Here is an 18236-nt window from a genome sequence, read left to right as displayed (position 1 = left end):
ACTTTGGTTTAATTTCACTAAGGTGAAATCTAAGTATTCCAGCGCGTGGACTACAAAAGCAGCTTCGGGTTTGTACATGCAGAAGCAACGATTCCCAGGCCGCTGAGGCTGGATACGGTTTCGTCAGAGCCGCAGTTAACTAGGAGCAAAGTATTAAAAATTCCAGACCCATCGAGCGTTCTCACTTGCTAAAGTTTTGGCTCGGATGACTTGTCAGCTAAAAAGCACCAGTGTACAAATTGGCATCAGATGTAACATGCATTCCTTTCCAGGCTCACCCCATTGTTGCCATGCTTCCACGAGCCCTGGAGATGCGCGAGAAGCTGGCTGACTTTTAGTATAATTTTATAAATATTCTGGTTGCCTTGCTTCCCCCATGTGGTGTGGAACACCTTTTTAAAAAACACAAGACGAAAGATGGAGAGAGGGGAACAGCAGAGAGGATACTGGCTATGCTCATCAACTCCCAGGTGTGGGGTTCAATAGTCGAACCCATCTAGGTGGCTGGGACTCCATACAGGCCTTTCCTGGCTGCTACTTATTTGTCATTTAGGAGTCTTTTCTTTTCTTTTCTAATTTCTCAGCTCTTCCAGTCTCTGGCTGACAGCTCTTCATGGTTTGCTGCCTCTGAGTTAACCTTGCACATGCCACGGCATTGCTCTTGTGTTTAAATTCAGTACTTCATTTATTCCTTGGGGGGAGGGGAAGCTGGGCGTGGACATCCTATAGTGCTAAATGGGGATGAAACCAACAGGACTGTGCTGAAATGTAATGTGATTTCCAGCAAATTTATTCTAAATGCTGTCTAGAGGTCAGCACAAAATGAGACCCATTCTACAGGTATGTTAATGCTCAGTGGAAACCTGTAGCAGGTCTATATTTCTCTCCTCTTTTAACATAAGGCAGTTAAAACGTCTACTGAAAAGTGCAGATTTCCTCTTGCATCCTTTTTGGCTTGTCCACAAAGGATGGAATAGGAAAAACAGATTCCTGGCTGGACTGGACGTACCCGTATCAGTGCCTGCTGCTGCACATGTTACTATCTTATCATGTAAATGTAAAAAACCCCCTGAAAATCCTGCCCCAAAGAGCTGTAGAAGAGATGTGGGATTAAGGGGGGTGGGGGAGGAATTAAATCATCATCCTAATGCCAGATAATTGCTTGCCCAGCTATCACCTGCAGCTGTACCGCCCTAGGGTAGGATCATGCTCAGCAGGATAAGGTAGGATTAGTCCTGTGATGGGAGAGGGCTGCAGGAGGCTTGGGCACTACAGGACGCATGCACCGAATCTGCAGCAGTGGCATCTCCATCTGGGTAGGGGGTCGGTGCTATCATACAGGTGACATGACAGTAAGGTTTCACCCACGGGCTTCCACTGTCACCTGTGGATTTGGGGCATGATAGCCCCTCGTGGTCTCCTCTGCCCCTTACTGGCAGCAGCACAGCCCTCCCTGCATACCGTGTCCATCTCATGAGCTGCTGGCATTTTTAATTTGGCAGAATTGAAAATGGACTAGTTTCTATAAGATCCATGTCGGGGCCGCCTCCCTGTCTAATGCACAAGCACCTTGAACCAGCCTGGCTTATGGCTGGGACTCGACCTCCCTGACTGTCTTGTCAGATGAGAGGCCGAGGAATTGGTTTTCTGTTTTCCTTCTCCTGGCAGGCTCTGGGAGATGTGCACCAGGTGGGGGTTTCTTATTACCTGATAATGCACCAGTGTGTTCAGCCGCTTCCAGTCTCCCTCTATTTTGGTGGTGATGTCTTCGTCCTGCAGGACTACCCGAGCTATCCGTCCCTGGCGCCACTCTGCAGGGGAGGGAAAGGTGAGGTGAGGCAGCAGTTGGGGAGGGGGTGGGGGTATTGCCAGCAACTCCTTCCCTCCGCTTCCAACCTCAGGAGATACAGATGCATTGGCAGAGAGGCTCAAGGAATAAGTCTGGAGTAAACTGCGCCATGGCTGCTGGGCACAAAGGAGCAGGCTGTGCATTGGGACCCAGGCACCTGATCGCGTGACCAACTGAGCCTTGATTCGGCCAGGGGTATGCGTACTCCGGGGCAGGGGCTCCCCTGTGCCACACATGTACGTTGGTTCTAACTTCTCACGGTTTGACTTCTGTGAGCAGGCTCACCTGCGACATACCTCTGGCCTAAGCAGGGTTGAATTCTGCTCTTGTTTCCACCAAGGAGAGTACATCCTTGGAGCTGTGAGCAGAAGCTTCCCCAACCCCAGGGCTGGAAAATGTACTATGATTTGGGAGTGGGGGGTGGGGAGGTAAGAGGGCAGTCTGACCCAAGGCAGAGATCCCTCTGCAGTGCTAGTGCACGTACCTGGCTGGCGGCAGGGGCCTTGCTTGGCAGGGCTCGGAGGGGTCTGATGAGCTGCTTGATCCCTGGACAATAGCGCTCCTATTTTTTTTTTGGGAGCCACAAATGACCCAGGCTAACTGGGACCACGAAGTGCAAAGGTTGATGCAGGGAAAGAGTTTGTCTCAGCGCTTGCTCTGGCGTGAGTCAATGGGGCAGGTGGTGTGGAAGTGCAAGGGAGTTGCTGCGCAGAGCCTGCCTCCTGGATCCAGCCAGGGCTGTCGGCCTCCTTTAAAGCTTGTCTAAGAACTGGCATAGCCCTGGCTGTCCATCTCCTCCCCACTCCCACAGGGCAGAGACCTTTACCTAGGTCCATGTCGACAGCCCTCGGCCGTTGGGAGTACGGGACATTCTTGTACACCGCATCCAGGATCTTCTCCTTGACTTGAGTGATGGTGTCACAATTCAGCACCTTCACTGGGATCTCTGGGCTGTTCTCATTATCAGGGTTCACACAGTTCAGGATCTAGAAAAGTGGCCTGAATGGTTCTCAAAAGGTTTTTGACAGACATCTCACAGAGCAGTGACTGCCTTTGCCCTCTGGCATGGCCCCCCGCCCCTGTGGAGGTCCCACCTAATGCTGTGGGACCACCTGGGTATCACTGCTGTTGCCTTTGGGAAGCTCATGACATGCCTGGAACAAACTCTTAATTTAGAGAGGCATGCAGCTAAAAAGGGGTTACAGAGATCTACGATCCCCATAGGATGCCTCTTTGAAACCTTGGCAGATGGGACTGTGCACACATTCTGCACGTGCAAATCATGGCAAACACTTAACTGTGCACTAACTCCTGAGGCTTTGTGCATGGACTCTGCTGCGGGAATTGGCATCCCACAACTTATCTCCCATTCCAGAGTTGGGGCGTGAATACAGGAGACTGGGTGAGAGGGCTGAGGGTCTGGGTCATAAAGCCATGCATTTCCTGCTTGTGGGCAGGATGAAGGATTGAGACTGCTCTGGAGCAGCCTGCTCCAGCCTGGGGGTGCCAGGGCAGTGCATGTGAAGCTCTCCAAGCTGGATGGGAACTTCCCAGCAAAATGGTCTTTTCACTGGAAAATGGGGAATGGTTGAACTAACGTGTGTCATGGGGACCAGCCTGTTTCAATGCAGCTTGCACAGGGGAGGTTTTAGGGGCTGCTCAGAACCGGGGTGAGGGAGAGACCCAGGAGCAACTCGGAGCTCAATGCTGAGGCAGCAGCCCACTGAAGCAGGGACCTGGACCTCGTCTTGCACGCCACAGGTGAGTGCCCTAACCACCGGGCCCTCTGGCCATCCTGTCTGCAGCCCAGGCAATAAGTGGGTGTTTACATGGCATGGCAGAGCTCTCCCAGGAGGGGACAGCTGCTTCCCACCCAGCTCCTTCCCAAGTCCTGGTGGGATGTTTGGAGCTGGAGCTTTATGTGAACATAGTTTCAACCGGGCCCTGCCAAAAGCAACTCACCAGAGTCTTGTACTCTATCTGCTGCCGGATCAGCTTGTCCTCGCTCAGGGAGTAGCGTGCCTCCCCTGTGATGGCATCGATCGGGCCCTTCTCCATCTGCTGCTTGATGGCGCAGTACAACATGAAGAGGGGCTCCCCAGCACACTCCTATTGCACAGAGCACACGGCAAACCCCGGAGGCAGGTGAGGGTGCGTCTTCCCCAGGGCCTGGACTTCGCAAACATGCATGCACAATCAACTTCCAGCCTCATCCCGCTGCCTTAGCCCTCAAGCGCATGCGTGAGCCAGGCTCGGGGCCTTGGGCACCGGTGGGAGAGAACAGCCAGAACCAGCCCCACCCCCCATGCTTGGGGTGGTTGTTGTCTTTGGCCTTAGTAAGTGCTCCCTGCCTTTGCACGGCTGGAAGCAGGAATCTGACAGTCTGGGTCTCCTCGGTCATTTCCATTCAGCTGGTTTCACAGAGCTTCCAAAAACAAGCATGGCTTTAACCAAATATTTATTGTAACTGGGGTGGGAAGAGGAAGTGATAATTGCCTGTAAGTACCAAACAGCTGCAAGCACCCAGGGGGAGATGGACTGATTGGGCTGCTCCAGCGGGTCCAGGGAGGTGAAATGGGGTGAAACCAAGTGGAGGGGAGTGAGACTGAAGAGCAGGAAACCTTCCCAGGCAGGGAGGCCCAATACCCTGTGAGTAGGGCCCAGGGGAGGTAGCAGGAGCTCTGTTACCAGAGGTATTCTGGGCTACGCTGAGCAGAGCGGCAGCGAGCGTAGTGCTATGCAGCACTGCCCTGGTGGGGCCAGCATAAGCCAAGCAAGTCTTTTTTGGAGGGAAGAAAGTCTCCTATGTGCCCTATATCAGGAGCCCACAAGTGTTCACTGCTTTCATCCAGCTGGCTGGAGACGAGGATAACATGCATCAGGTGTGTACCTTGTGCACGTGGTATTACCAGGGCTCCGGGCTGACCAAGGGCAAGCATGGTGGCTGTCAGCTTAGATGTGGCTGGTTTAACTACAGCTCCACACCTACATGGTTCAGATTCAACCACTAGCCCTGCAACTAGGATTGTAGGAAATATGGGGGTTGCAAGGGACCTCAGCAAGTCGTGTCTAGTCCAACCCCTGCTCAAAGCGGGACCAGCCCCAGCTATCTTATTCTAGCCAGGGAAACTGAGTGGTCCTTTTCTGCATCTTGCCAGATGTTTTAGAAGCCAAGCCCCCCACCAGGGTCCATGGAGGCAGCAAAGACTATGACGGATGGAGGATGCTCTGTCTACCTCTTACCTTTAAAAACTTGTGGAGAAGGAAGGCAAACCAGTTGGTCAACATCTTCTCAGCTACAGACTCTGTCCTGGAAAGAGAAAGAGAAGGGTGCTTTATCCTGTGCATGTAAGAATACAAGCCCAGGCAGGTCCCTATCATTGTGCTAGTGCAGGGGGCTGGGAAGAGAAACTACCCATGGGCAGGAGAGGAACCGCTTGCTCTCCCATCCACAAAGGGAGTAAGAGGTAATGGGATGGCATTATTTAGCCATGACAATAGCAGGAGTTCTGCCCCTTCCTTGCCCTCTGGTGGCATGACTCACTTCCAGGCCCAATTTCTGCATGCGCTAAGATGATTTGGGGCATGAGTCCACCTTAAGGCTGAGGTTGTGTGATGGGGACTCCGGCCTCAGCACCTCCAGGATTGACCCCCACCCACATTTCATTGGCAATTGTGTGCAGATTGCTCGGGAACAGGGAGGAACAAAGCCCAGCTGAACAGCCTGTCACAAGCCCCCCTGACGGGGATGCCTGGTGGCACTTCAGCTCCTTGCACGTGGTGCAAATTATACCCTGTGGCTCCGAAAATCACTGGAATTTGCCATGGTTGCTGGCAATCGGGGACAGCAGAGTGACAATGGCTGGGAAATTGCAGCTTTCTCCCCAGCCCCACCCAGCATTCTCTCCCCACATTGTGCCCGAGATTATCTCTAATTTAAATACAATGGCTCCTAATGATGGTTTTTAATGCTGCCTCTGCAGGATTGCTGGTGTCTCTTTAAAGCAATGCTGTCTCTCTTTTTCTTTTTCTTTTTCCCCTAGGATGGGGGGACAATCTCTTGGCAGCTGGTGGCAGGGTGAGGAGCCCTCTGGTCACCACCCAGGTCTGAGGTGCTCAGCAATGGCTGTCAGGCAGGCTCCCGAGAGCAGTTGCTGCTTGTGTGTCTAGATCAGTGGACAAGCACGTTTCCTCTGTTACCAGCCAACTGTGCTAGCTGAGCCCATGCTGCATGCCAGGCTGCTCCTTGATGGTCCAGCTCTCTCTGCACTAGGGCTCTCCTGATCCTGGCATGCCTCTTAGGCTGGGTTTCATACTGGGAGTTAGCTCCAGTTTCACTGACAGGTGACAGTGCCCACTCCACTCAGCAAATCCTGGTTTCCCAGCCTATGCTGCACTGGGATAGCTGGCCAGGCCTAGCAATGGGAAGCCAGTCCTCTGTACAGACGATCTGCAGCCTATTGTTACTGCCTGCCATGCTGGGAGCATTGGGGCAAACCCAACTCCAGGCATCTGATGTTTAAAGCACCATGTCCTCAAACTACTTAAGAAAGGGTCTGCTCAGTGTGGGTGATAGCTGGCTGGCAGTCACCAGTGCCCAGACTTGGGCTCATGCCCTTACTCATCTGTCCTGCCTAGGTGTGAACTCCTTGGGTCAGGGCGTGTCTCTTACTATGCATTGTACCAAGCACACAGAGTGCTGCAAAACAAGGGATAATGTATTGCAGCAGCAGTAATGTTATAGGGGTTGCATGCACAGCTAAATAACAGTTGTAAATTCACCAGTGCTTCAGCAAGCAAAAAAAAAAAAAAAAGGAAAAACAATAGTGAGTTGAACTTGCTTGGCTACCCACAATTGTGTTATCCACCCTTTCTCAGCACCTGGACATCAGCCCAGTATTTGCAAAAGTGTCAGCAAATCCCAGGAGCATGTAAGCCTGTATTGATTAGCTGTCTGGTAATACAAACTGGAAGTTGTCATATTCACTATTCTGCTGCTTATACTATTTCGGTCGCCCAATTAGGGTAGAGCAATAAGAGCACGTGGCTAAGGTGATGCATCACAACAGATGGAGAGCCACCAGGAGTCTGAGAGCTGGTTGTCTAGACTCTTTGTGAATATTAACACAATGGAAGAAATCAAGAACAACTGTGAAGAGCTTGCTAACTAATATTAGAACAAATGGTGCAACCGGCTCTTCTTGCTCCTTGTTGTGTCGCAATGACTCTAACGCATTAGCCTTGCCTGAAATGCAGGTGTGTAGGCTTCTGTTTCTTTCTACTGTCTACCCCTGCCAGGGGTTAGCCCTGTAAGCAAACCCATGCTTGAACCCTGGCAAACACCTGTGGCTAACATGTTACACTTATAAATGTTAAGAGTTGAGGGGCAATGGGGACAAAGAGCATCTCCCACTGCTCGTGCCCAGCACAGCCTAGCATCCTGCTGTCTCCATCGGCACATTCACAGTGAAGCCGTTGCTGCAGACGGCATTAACAGTTAAAGGAGGCAATCCAAGTCCTTCCCTAGGCAAAGTAAAGAGGCAGCGTCCATCCTTCATCATCGTGCTGCAGGCAGCACAGCTGCTTGTGAGCAATGGCCAGGGGTGCATCTTTGCCCTGCTCTCCTGTAGCAGGGCTAGTCTCTGACACGGGATCTGCGCCAGAGGTCTTGCCCAGCCAGCCCTCCGGCTCCACCTGCCGCGCTCTGGCCTGATCTCCCCGTGACACGAGACGGGGCTGCTGAGCTGTAGAAAACAGCTCCTTCAGCGTGCTGCACCGGCTCCTCAGCAGGTATCGTTTTTGCTCTGCGGTTGTGGTGTCTGAGATGCTGTTATAGATCCGTCTCTAAAAAAATAAAATAAGCTCCCGAAGATTAAAGCGGCAAGGACGATCCCCAGACTCGGAGAAAACCCTTTTCATATTGACCACATAACGAGGGCAAAGTACACTCCGGAGACGACTTTCCGAAAGAGCCTGACGCCAGAAACCCAAGCCCCTGGCTGCTCTTCTGACTTGCCAGGGCGCTGGGAATAAAACAAAACTAAACAGAGAGAGCTGGGAGAGCCCAAAAATCAATATGGATTTTATTAATTTTCCCTTGCTTTGTCTGGGTCTCTGAACCACTGCACGCTCCTTATGGCAGCAACAAGCACAGTCATTTGATTTAATGTCAGCTTTCCTCCTGTCTCCCAAGAGGGGTTGGAAAGGAGAAAGGGAGAAAGCATTGAACACCAATTAGCACTTGCTGCCACCAGAGAGCTCAGAAAATAAAATAAAATAAAATAAAATAATCTCTCACTTTGTGGCTGCTCATTCATTATTAACTCGGAACAAAATGTTCCAGCGTGGAATACTTTGCATACTAACTCGTACCAAGGAGCGCACAGATCCACGGGGCTGGAAAAGGCCTTGTTTGTAAGGTTTCCAGCTGAAATGCCTGGATCTTCATGCAGCAAAGACAAGCTGGCTCTAGCAGCCTGGCACAAGAAGCTGGAAAAGTTTCATGTTTCCTCTCCAGAGAGGCCGCGGGGGACCAGCCGGCTCTGGAGCATGGGGTGGGGGAGTACCAGGCTCTGGGGAGGATGCAGGCCCAGCAGAGCCAGAAGATCTTCAGAAATCTTCTCTCCGGAGCAGCTCTGTGCTATGCACTGGCTTCCAGGCTCCAGGCTTTCCTCGCCTGTCTCGTCTTGCCTTGCCCAGAACATCTTTTGACGACGTGGCGGTGAAAATGGTGGCGGCGGGTCCATGCTGGTGGTCTTGGCATTGCTCATCTCGGTGACACTGCCCCAATGGCAGAAGACTTAAAAAGTTCAAAGGTTGAACTGAGGAACCAGTAGCCACCCTCCACTGACATCCCTTGGGCTACTCCTGGCCAGCATCAACCTAGCTCAAAGGAGAGCTGGACCCTTCCTGTCCATGCATGTCTGGCAGGATGAAGTCTCTGTTTCACTGGTCTCTTCAATGGGTTGCAAACTTGCAGCTGCACGTATGTGTTGTGTGCTTGAAGTCCGGACTTCCCCTTTCACCCGTGGCCTTAAGCTGCTGTGCAACGATTTGCATTTGCAAAGACTCTGGTAATGCCAGGGGGTGAGGATGATCAAATTAAAAGCAAATTTGAATGGCTGATAATGAAGACTCTTTGGGTTCATTTGGTCTCCTTGTGCCATCCACCAGATTTGGGAGGATAATTCACAGGGCTAATCCACAGCTAATCGTTTCTGATTAAACATGGTCAATAGCCACCTCCTTCCGCCCCGCTGTCGGGCTCCTGCTACTCGAGTGCTGCTGCTGCCCGGGAGTCCTCTCCCCGCTCCTTGGCGTTGCCAGCTGCCCTGAGCCCCAGCACCAGGGGCAAGCGGGGCCAGAGCCCCTCCGTGCAGGACAGGCTCCCTCGTGCAGCAGGGGCAGGGCTGGGCGTGGGGGCAGCTCAGCCCCAGCCCTGCAAATCGTATTTGCAATAGCGGACCGTGTAATTACAGCTAGGCTAGACATGGGCTCCAGGGTAGCAGGGATTACCTGGGAATTTACTGCTCCTTGCTTTCCCTCGGGCCAGCAATGATCTTTCACGCAAGCACTTGTGAGCATGTATGTACAAGCATGTGTGTGCGTGTGTGTGCACACTCCTGCCACCATCCATAAATACAGGGAGCATAAATCTCTCCTCCTCCTCCTCACCCCTGAGGCTGGAGTGACACAGAGGAGAGTGAAAGTGCCCTCATGCGCCTGCTCTTTAGTAGGAAAACACTAACCGCGTGTTCGCGTGGCAGCGCAAAGAGAGGAGACATGGTACGTGACCAGATGGCTGGAGCCAGTGGGGGCCAAGCAGCCCAGTTCAGAAACATGGACGGCAAGGGGCTCCCTACTCTCCCCGTGGGCTTTTTCTAGCGCCCAAGGTGCGTGGCAGCTAGAGCAGACAGAGGCATTGGGTCTCCCGTCCTCATGTCTACTCACATATTTCACTTGAAAATCTGGCTGGCACCAGCGTGCGCAGAGGACAGTAGAGGCCCGGCTCTGGGGAGGTCAAGGCCAGGCTGCAGTGACTCAAAGGATTGGAAATAAGATATTGAGCCCATTCCTTATTCAAATGGGGCTCAGGGTGGTGCTCCATTGGACTAATACGCATGTCAAGATTTAGCCCAGGCAGGCAGAGGACATTCAGCACTCAGCCTCTTGCAGCCGAAGACCTACATGAAGGGCTGGATGCATTATCCATGGGAGCAGATCATTCCTTTTTTGGCTCAGCTCTTCTCCCTGATGGTGCCCAGACCCTAAATCTGAACCCTTTCCATGTCAGGGCTGGGTCCAGCGTCATCTGCTGAGAACAAAGGAATAACCACATCGTGTGGCTCCAAGCAGGGAAGGGGCTGAACGAGATCTGTGGCTGGCCACACACGCTCCTTGTGGGTTTGGCCCATCTCTCGGCCCGGCGGCTGCTTCTCTGGGAATCAGCCCGTGCCTGCGCTAGGCTGGCTCTGATGTGGCGTGCCGTACTAGGAACCGACTCCCGCGGTGGCAGGGGTGGAGAGGAGCGAGGGGGGAGAGTGCTGAGATCACGAGCCCTGTATTTTTAGAGCATAGTGAAAAGTCATTATTGATGGCTCAGGCAGGAGACGCCTTCACAGCGAGTCGTCAAACCACGGGGGAAATTAACACGGCTTCCATTTCTGAGATGAGTTATTGCCTCTGCAAACACCGCCAGATTTAGAGCAATTTCCTGTCAAGTACATTCATTATGACTGGAGGAATCCCTGCAAACTTCCTTGAGCCATGAAATTTTCCCCGTGGCTTCTGGCTGCCGCTGGCAATGGCTTGGAGCATGGGCTGGCTGGCAGCGGGGCAGCGACCTCCATCGCAGCAAGGCATTGGGGCGCAGCCCAGAGGCCTGCAAAACCACGGGCGCCCCCGGTATTGGGCTAAACGGACGTCGACTGACCAGGTAAACGGCAGTTCTCGTGGAAGTCCTTCTCGTGATAGATGGCCACGGAGAGGCAAGCCTTTGAGGTGGTCCAGAGCTGTTGTGAGCAGAGAAGGGCTGCTACACCTCTGGATCCGCGAGTTATATTCGTCCGCGGAGGTTTTTAATGTCTGGCTCGGCACTACCGTATCTGTGCGCAGGATGCAAAAGCAGGCTGGGTATTTACAGACAGGTCCCTGCCCTTCAGAGCTTGCAGTCCAGGGAGACGATGTATAGACTCAGGAGAGAAAGGCGCTTACGGTTCTGGGACCTGTCACCCACTGAATCCCTTTCTACCTTTAAAATGAAAGGAAATCATACGCTCCAAAGTTTGTTTTTCATGATGACTGGCACAAGCTCCTTTGAAAACCCCTGCCATAAAACAGTAGCTACTGCAATTCAGAAGAGACCTTGTCTGTTATAGTCCTTACCACAGCTCTTCCCTACCCCTTGCTTCTGAAATGTTAATGAACTGCAACCATGCAACGAGATGTCTAGTAGGCACAACATCCAAAGTATTTTTCTAATAGCAACTCAGCCTCTCATGCAGGGGGTGCCACTCAGAGCCATCATTAGGGTGCCGTGGTACAATATGCAAAATCACTGTGGAAGCTGGAATAAAAAGTTCAGTCAGACAGACGCCACGGGGCCACCAGTACTGGCATCCACACGCGGCCCGTATGACTTGGGCACAGCATTTGCCTTCCAGAGTTCATTAGCTCACATCACTTCTCCGGTTTGAAGTGCCATCCCCTGGTGAGCACCTGGTTTCAGTCGGATCATACCCTCCTGCTGGGGTTTATTGGAGTGTGTTCCCACCTCCTCACGCCGTCTGCATCAAAAGGTTTCTACTCCATGTGAGCAATCAGCCAAAAGGCGAGTGCCGGGGCAGGGACCTCCCAGTGGTGGTGCTTTCCCTGCCTGCTGTGACGCCGAACCGTGAAGGGGAGCAGGGTTGTGAGGAATCGCAGAAAATGAGGGTTGGAAGGGACCTCAGGAGGTCACATTTAATCCAATCCCCTGCTTCAAGCAGGACCAGTCCCAGCTATCTCATCCGAGCCAAGATTTTGTCTATCCGGGTCTTAAACACCTCGAAGGATGGGGACGCCACCACCTCTCTGGGGAGCCTGTTCCAGTGTTTCGCTACCATCCGAGCGAGGAAGTTTTTCCTAATATCCAACCTCAACCTGCCTCGCTACAACTTCGGGCCATTGCTCCTTGAATTGTCCCCATTTTGAAATTCCTTTCCTTCTTACACGTCCCCGCCCCCATTCTCCTGTTTAGCACCCGCTAGCCTTGCCTGCCCAACTGGGGGGCAGTGAAGTAGGAAGCCAGGAAGTCTGACACGTGGATGCCTGCCTAACCTCCCGGGTCACCAGGCTGCAGGGAAGCTGATGGTGCTGGCGTCCTGCAAAGAGAGTGCACGCAGCCACCGCTGGCTCATCCCACTGCAGGCCGGGGACACTGGGAGGCCCCACTTGTCACATCGGGTGCTGGGAAGTAACGTCATGCTACATAGCCTGGGGCAGGAAGAAAAATGCTGCTGGAAGGGCCATCCATTTTCCTGCCCTGTCTCCAGTAACGTGGGGTTCACTCTACTGCACGACTTCACGGGCGGCTGCACCCGGTCTTAAATTGGACCCAGGAAAACTATTAGCTCTGGTTCTCCTCCTTTCACTCATGAGCTCCCACTTTGCCCCATGCATTGCTCCCTCCTTTCAGGATGTTCACAACGAACCCATTTTTTTTTTATTTCCCAGTTGCCCCCCTTTGTGCTGAGAGCTGTGGAGGGACCAGGTAAGCTGGATGTCCACCCGCAAAAGGCAACCGGCTGTGAGCACGGCCTGCACCCGACAAAGAGGAAAACGAACGAATGACAACTCCGCTGTCTTCAAGGTGGCCAGGTTGGAAGGGAGGGGAGCTGCCCATGAAGCCTGCCAGGACTAATCCACCCCACCCCAACCTCTGGAAAGATGGAGTAACACCTACTCATGACCCTGAAGACAGGGGCTAGCCCCCCAGTACCGAGCCACACGTTTCAGCTGTCAAGCTGTCAGCACCTCCGCCGTGCCCTCTGTCATCGTCACCTGGGTCGTTCAAGCCAGAGCAGCTCGAGTGCCCCCCGCCCCACTGCAGTGCAGGTGGGAGGAGTGAGCCTGGAGGGATCCCCGTGGTACTCGAGATGCCAAAGAGGCACAAAAAAACAATTAGTGAAAGCACAGCAGCCGGGAACTTTGCCTGGTGAGTTTGGCCCACGGAGGGGCCGACTGGGTGGGGGACTCCTCTCTCTCTGCTCCCGTGCCCTGCCACGTGCAGCTGTTGCTTGGGACCGGGCAGGCGCATGCTGGCTGCTCCCGGCCCAGGTGTGCCCCAGACCGGTGGAGGTGAGTCGCCTGGACCAGCGAGCACCTCCCCTCTTACCTGCGCAGAAGCAGCTTGGGGTGGTTTTTGTTTTCCAGGTTCTTCTCAATCAGGTCCGAGAGCAGCTGCTTCAGCACGTCGGTGGCATACTCCAGCTTGCCCTGCAGGCCGGTCATGATGAGCGAGGCCACGTTGCCCCGGTCGCGCATGGAGAAGCTGCGCTGCAGCTCCAGGGTGCGGATGAAGGTGAGCAGGAACACCTTGTTGTTGATCAGCTGGGCGAAGAGCTTCAGGGCCTTCTCCACGCTCTGCTGCCCGTTGCCCTGCACCTGCGAGGAGGGGACAACACCCTTGGTGACGCGCTGGAAGACAGAGAGCCCTTTGCTCTGACCCTCTGGGGCTTTGCTGCTGCTCTGAATTGGGCTCCCTGCATGCAATGCTGCCTCTGCTTCCAGCCTCGAGGCCCGGAAATGACACACATTTTTTTGCTGCTTCTGCATAAAAAGTGACACTCCCATAAGTAAATGAATGACTAATTTAGACTATTGCTTTATTATGGGGCCACTGTAAAAAATTAATTGAGGCTTTCAGCCAGCCCCAGTTTTAAGTAATTTATTATGAGTCAAAATGATGAACTGCATCAAGCGATTCTTCACTAACCATCTTGGAGACTTATGTATTGGGGTGTTTTTTTTTTTTTTTACTAACGTTACATAATTAAGCAACTGTGTAATTGGCAACACATTTATCACTCCTGCGCTTCTGTTTTTCATGAGTAAAACAAATAAAAGGCATTCATATTTGTTTGTTACAGCATCAGCTTATTTGGCAATATAAATAATGAACATAATGTGCGGGACCGGAAAGTTCAGGGCTCCGGGAATGGGAAACGGAGAGGGAGACGGTTCGGAGTCGGCCCCAGCTGAGCTGCGGCCAGCTGTGCAGCGTTCTCTGGCTGCGGAAAGAGGCTTTAATTGAATTTGTTGAGTCTAATCAGAACTTTGGTCAACAAAACCGTCACCTCTTACATTTCTCTCTCGCCCTCCGTGCCCCCGAAGGGTTGCCTTCATCGGCTGGCAAGTTGCAGCCACTTCTGGGGCGAAGTGCTGCTATTGTGCCATGAAGCAGAGGCACTGTTTGCTATGCAGCATGGCTGCCTGGAGCTGCAGGAGGGATTTATAGAGAGAGGATATACTTAACCATATGAGACTCTGGGTTCATGCTTGTTCATATGAAGCATAACAGGACGGTAATGACCTGAAGCGAGCACGGCCTCTCACATCTCAGCCCAGAGCTGCTATCAGACCCTCAGCTGGTGTAGCCCAGCGTAGATCCATTGGCTTCCCTGGAGCGATGCCAATATGCCCTAGTGGAGAAGCCAGCCCAGCTTCTCCCAGGACTTCTACTCTGCTGGGGGACTGGTAATCCCATGAAATCAGTGATACGCTTCCTGCGGCACCAGGCAGTAGTTTCCCATCCAAGCACGGGACAGCCCGAGCCAGCTCGGTTGGAAGGAGGCTGATGGGACCACAGCACAAGGCAGCGATGCCTGATAGCTGCCCTGACACCGGGACATTAACAAAGGGATGAATTGTTTAAACCACAGTGGAATAAAGGAAATGGCCCACCTAGAGCAAACCCAGGGTTGGGCTGTTCCAGGGTGAAACACTCACCCCTTGGGAAGCTGTAGCGAAATGTCAGAAATACAGCACATGCTGATATTCATTGGTTTTCTCTCCACCACAGAAGGACTAAAGGGAATAGTATATAAAGACCTAGAGGGCTAAAGCAGCCACTTTGATGCTGGTTTTGCAAGCTCAATCTTGGCACTTTAGTAAAAAAGTCCAAAATAAAATACACTGGGTCAGGCGCAGAAGAGGCTGCAGGGACATGGGCAGCTTGGTTCAGGGAGACACTTCGGGGCCATTTCTCAGAACATGCCCACTGCACTTATCTCAGTGCCTCTAATAAGATTCAAGGTGGGAGGCAGGAAGGTGTGACTTTCAATTTAGGCTCCCAGAGGAAACCAGAAGACCATCCCAAGCCATCTAAAGACAAAGAGCAATGCTGGGGGGAAGAGCACGGGTGCGCAGGTGTTTCATTACCTCCAGCTCCCGCAAGACGGGGTGGTCCTCGATGCCGGGGAAAAGGACCCTCATAGCATATGTCCGATAATCGAGGTACGGGATCCCTGAGCGGTCGAGGTCACTGGTTAGCTCGTTGATGTCTGTCTGCAGTTCTGCAAAAGCTGGGACACAAAGAGGAAGGGGAGGATTAGGCTGTGAGGTGGCAGTGCAGTCACAGGTGAGAAGAGGCACCTGAGGACGGGCCTTTGGGAACAGCCAGGAGCCTGCCTCCCTAGCGGGGACAGCCCTGGGTCAGCTTGGGACACTGGTCCACCGTGGACCCCGACACGTTGCTCAGGTGTACCCTCGCTTTGAAGCGCCCACTCCACCGCACCCGAGAGCAAGTGAACACCAGCGCAGCACAACGCACAGATGCTGAGAACAAAAGAGGCCTGTTAATTGGTATGCGGTTCACACCTTGTGTATCAGCTCCTAAAATACTTGTAAAGGCTCCACACAGAAACATAGATCCTATTTTTAAACTCACGTCCCTGCCACATTCGCTGTCTTCCCCTCTCCACAGGTAATGCCAGTAACTTAATCTCAAGTTTCGGGGCATCAACCGTCTGCTGCAGGCTGGGAAAGGATTTATCCTAGTGTTTATGGCACAACACAGAGACATTATATACATCTGTGTGTGCGGTATGCTTTTCTGAAGCATAATATGCCAGATGCACTATTAAACGTGATGGACTAATGGTCTGAGCTATCAGCCCTTTGTCTCAAGGGAGCCTCTCTCTGCTCTGGAGCTGGCTGTCCATCCCGCACGCTCCTCACCCCCTGTCTTCTGCATTCAAAGATATCATATTTGGACCAGCTGGACCTGTCCTGTGCAAAACATCTGAGACATCAATAGGCGTTATCACTCTCTGAAATGTGCTACTACACGCTTCATCCTCTGAGCTTCCTTCAGAAGATCAAACAAGTCTGAAGGAAACAGCAACCATCCTTCGAATGCTTTTTGTCTCAGTCCCAGCTACAGGCACCAGTGCGCAGGATCCGGCTTTGAACCCTTGCCGGGAGCCAAGCCCAGCTCGTCTCATTGCCAGGGACAAGACTGCTGCCCACTGACATGTGCAAGGGACGATTCTTACTAGTTCAAACATCTATCGGATTTCTGTGCCGAGATCTGTTCTTTCTCAGTGCTGCCGTTCCGTGGGACGTGCTGGGAAGGCTTGTTTTGATCTGTGGTTATGAAGCCAGAGGAAAAACATTTTGATCCTGAACACAGATCGTTATTTGGAGATGTTCAGTTGAGCTCTTCCATCTCTTGGCTGCCACGTGCTGCACAGGAGACACCAGGTGCTGCACCTACACGTGCAACCCACTCCCACCTGCACGCAGCCTTTCATGCAGTCACCATCCTCGGTGCTCGTGCATCCAGGCAAAGCAGCTTGCATCTGCATGTCTGACCGCGCATGGACTTCACGCAGGCGCGCCGCTCTCTGCATGTTCCCAACAGGTCCCTGCATAGCTTTGCGTTCATCTATAGCCGTCCCGCAGGCAGAGACCCCTGTCCCTCCCTTCCACCTGCAAGTGCATAGCACATCTCCGCACGTGCCCACCTTCTGCCTTCATGCCGTCACCCATGACCTCTCTCTGGATGAGAGCCAGGGCACATCCCTTTGGGACCCGAGACTCTCCCTCACTCTGCCCTGGGCTGAGTCTGTGCTCGACCCTCCTGCCAGTGACACTGCATTAAGGACAGGCTTCTGCAAAGCTGCATGGGGGTCTTTTTCCCTCCTCTCCAGGGGACTGGGGAGGGCTCGGGATGACCCCACTCCTGGTCCCCTTTCCCTCCTCATGGAGCTCATGCCATTTCCCCAGGGGCTGAATCCCCATATACTTTTTATTTTTGGTTTTTTAAAGCCCCTCAGGGAAGGCTGCTAGAGGACTGTGAGTACTGACCCAGGCAGCCTGGGGCTGGAGCAGACTCATGACGAAATCTAGACATGTCACTTAAGCAGGATCAAGTGCTAATCCCATTCTCTGCACATTAGGCAGGCCAAGGCTGCGTCTGCCTCTGATACACTTGTTAGTGGCTCTCCTCCCATGGCGGGTGACGGGCACACCAGCCTTGAAAGCACAGAGGATCTGCTCCTTTCTGGGGCTGGAAACAGGCTTTGGTTTGAGCCAGTTCAAAGCCATGTGGTATAAGCAGGGGCTGGTGATCAGGAAGCCCAGACCTGAGACTAGATGCTGGAGATGACACCCAATCAGTGGAGCCTGACGAGAGTCCTTAGTGGGCAGGTCTTCGTGGGCACATCTACATGTGCATTTACATTGCATTAAATTTAGTGCACAGTAAGTTACTGCACAGTAAGCAGAAACAGGCTGGTGTCTACACATGCAGGTGTTAAAGCACATTAATGCTGGGTGTGGTCTGACTTGGGACTGAAGTTACACAGCGTTACCGCACACTAAGGCGTCTATATGTGTGTTACTACACAGTGACTAATTTGGTGTAATTTTGATACCTGCATCATGCAGGTATTGAATTCACACCCAAGTCAGCATAAGTCGCCATGCGTACTGTGCCGTATGGGTGTGTATGTGTAGATGTGCACCTGTCCTGCGCAGTAATTTTTGGTTACTGAGCAGTAATTTAAGTTACAGTGCAGTGAACGTGCATGTGTATATGCACCAGTGTGTGGCATCTGTCTGGCTGTGTACAGGTCTGTGAGGGTGAGAATAACTCTGTGTGTGTGCGCATGGGTGTGAAGTGGGGATGCACAAGTATGTGTGGGTAGGACCATGCCTACATATTTGGCTGGAGTTTTGTCTGCTCTAAGGGGGTCGAGCAAAGTATTTCCACCCGTGGCCCCCTCGGTTCAGCTTCCCCAGCCCTGGGACGGGCCGAGCGGAGGTGAGGCTTATAGTTTCATAGTTTCATAGTAGCTAGAGTCAGAAGGGACCTAGGTAGATCATCTAGTCCGACCCCCTGCCT

At 52.7% G+C, this 18236-nt stretch overlaps 1 protein-coding gene across 1 annotated transcript in view; it reads right to left on the bottom strand.

Annotated features, from left to right (window-relative positions):
• Positions 1-18236, bottom strand: part of PLXNA2 (plexin A2) — a 264936-nt gene that overhangs the window by 16907 nt on the left and 229793 nt on the right. The window contains exons 21-26 of the mRNA XM_019546861.1: positions 15269-15411; positions 13224-13492; positions 5093-5159; positions 3812-3958; positions 2676-2835; positions 1708-1811 (exon numbers count right to left, since the gene is read on the bottom strand). Of these exons, the coding sequence (XP_019402406.1) occupies positions 1708-1811; positions 2676-2835; positions 3812-3958; positions 5093-5159; positions 13224-13492; positions 15269-15411 (890 nt within the window). The remainder of the gene's footprint in view (positions 1-1707; positions 1812-2675; positions 2836-3811; positions 3959-5092; positions 5160-13223; positions 13493-15268; positions 15412-18236) is intronic.

The sequence above is a fragment of the Crocodylus porosus genome, unplaced genomic scaffold, assembly GCF_001723895.1.
Source record: "Crocodylus porosus isolate Cpor-Errol unplaced genomic scaffold, CroPor_comp1, whole genome shotgun sequence".
In the NCBI taxonomy this organism is placed as follows: domain Eukaryota; kingdom Metazoa; phylum Chordata; order Crocodylia; family Crocodylidae; genus Crocodylus; species Crocodylus porosus.
Note: the sequence above shows the minus strand (reverse complement) of the source record. Positions and strands in the feature narration are given on the sequence as shown.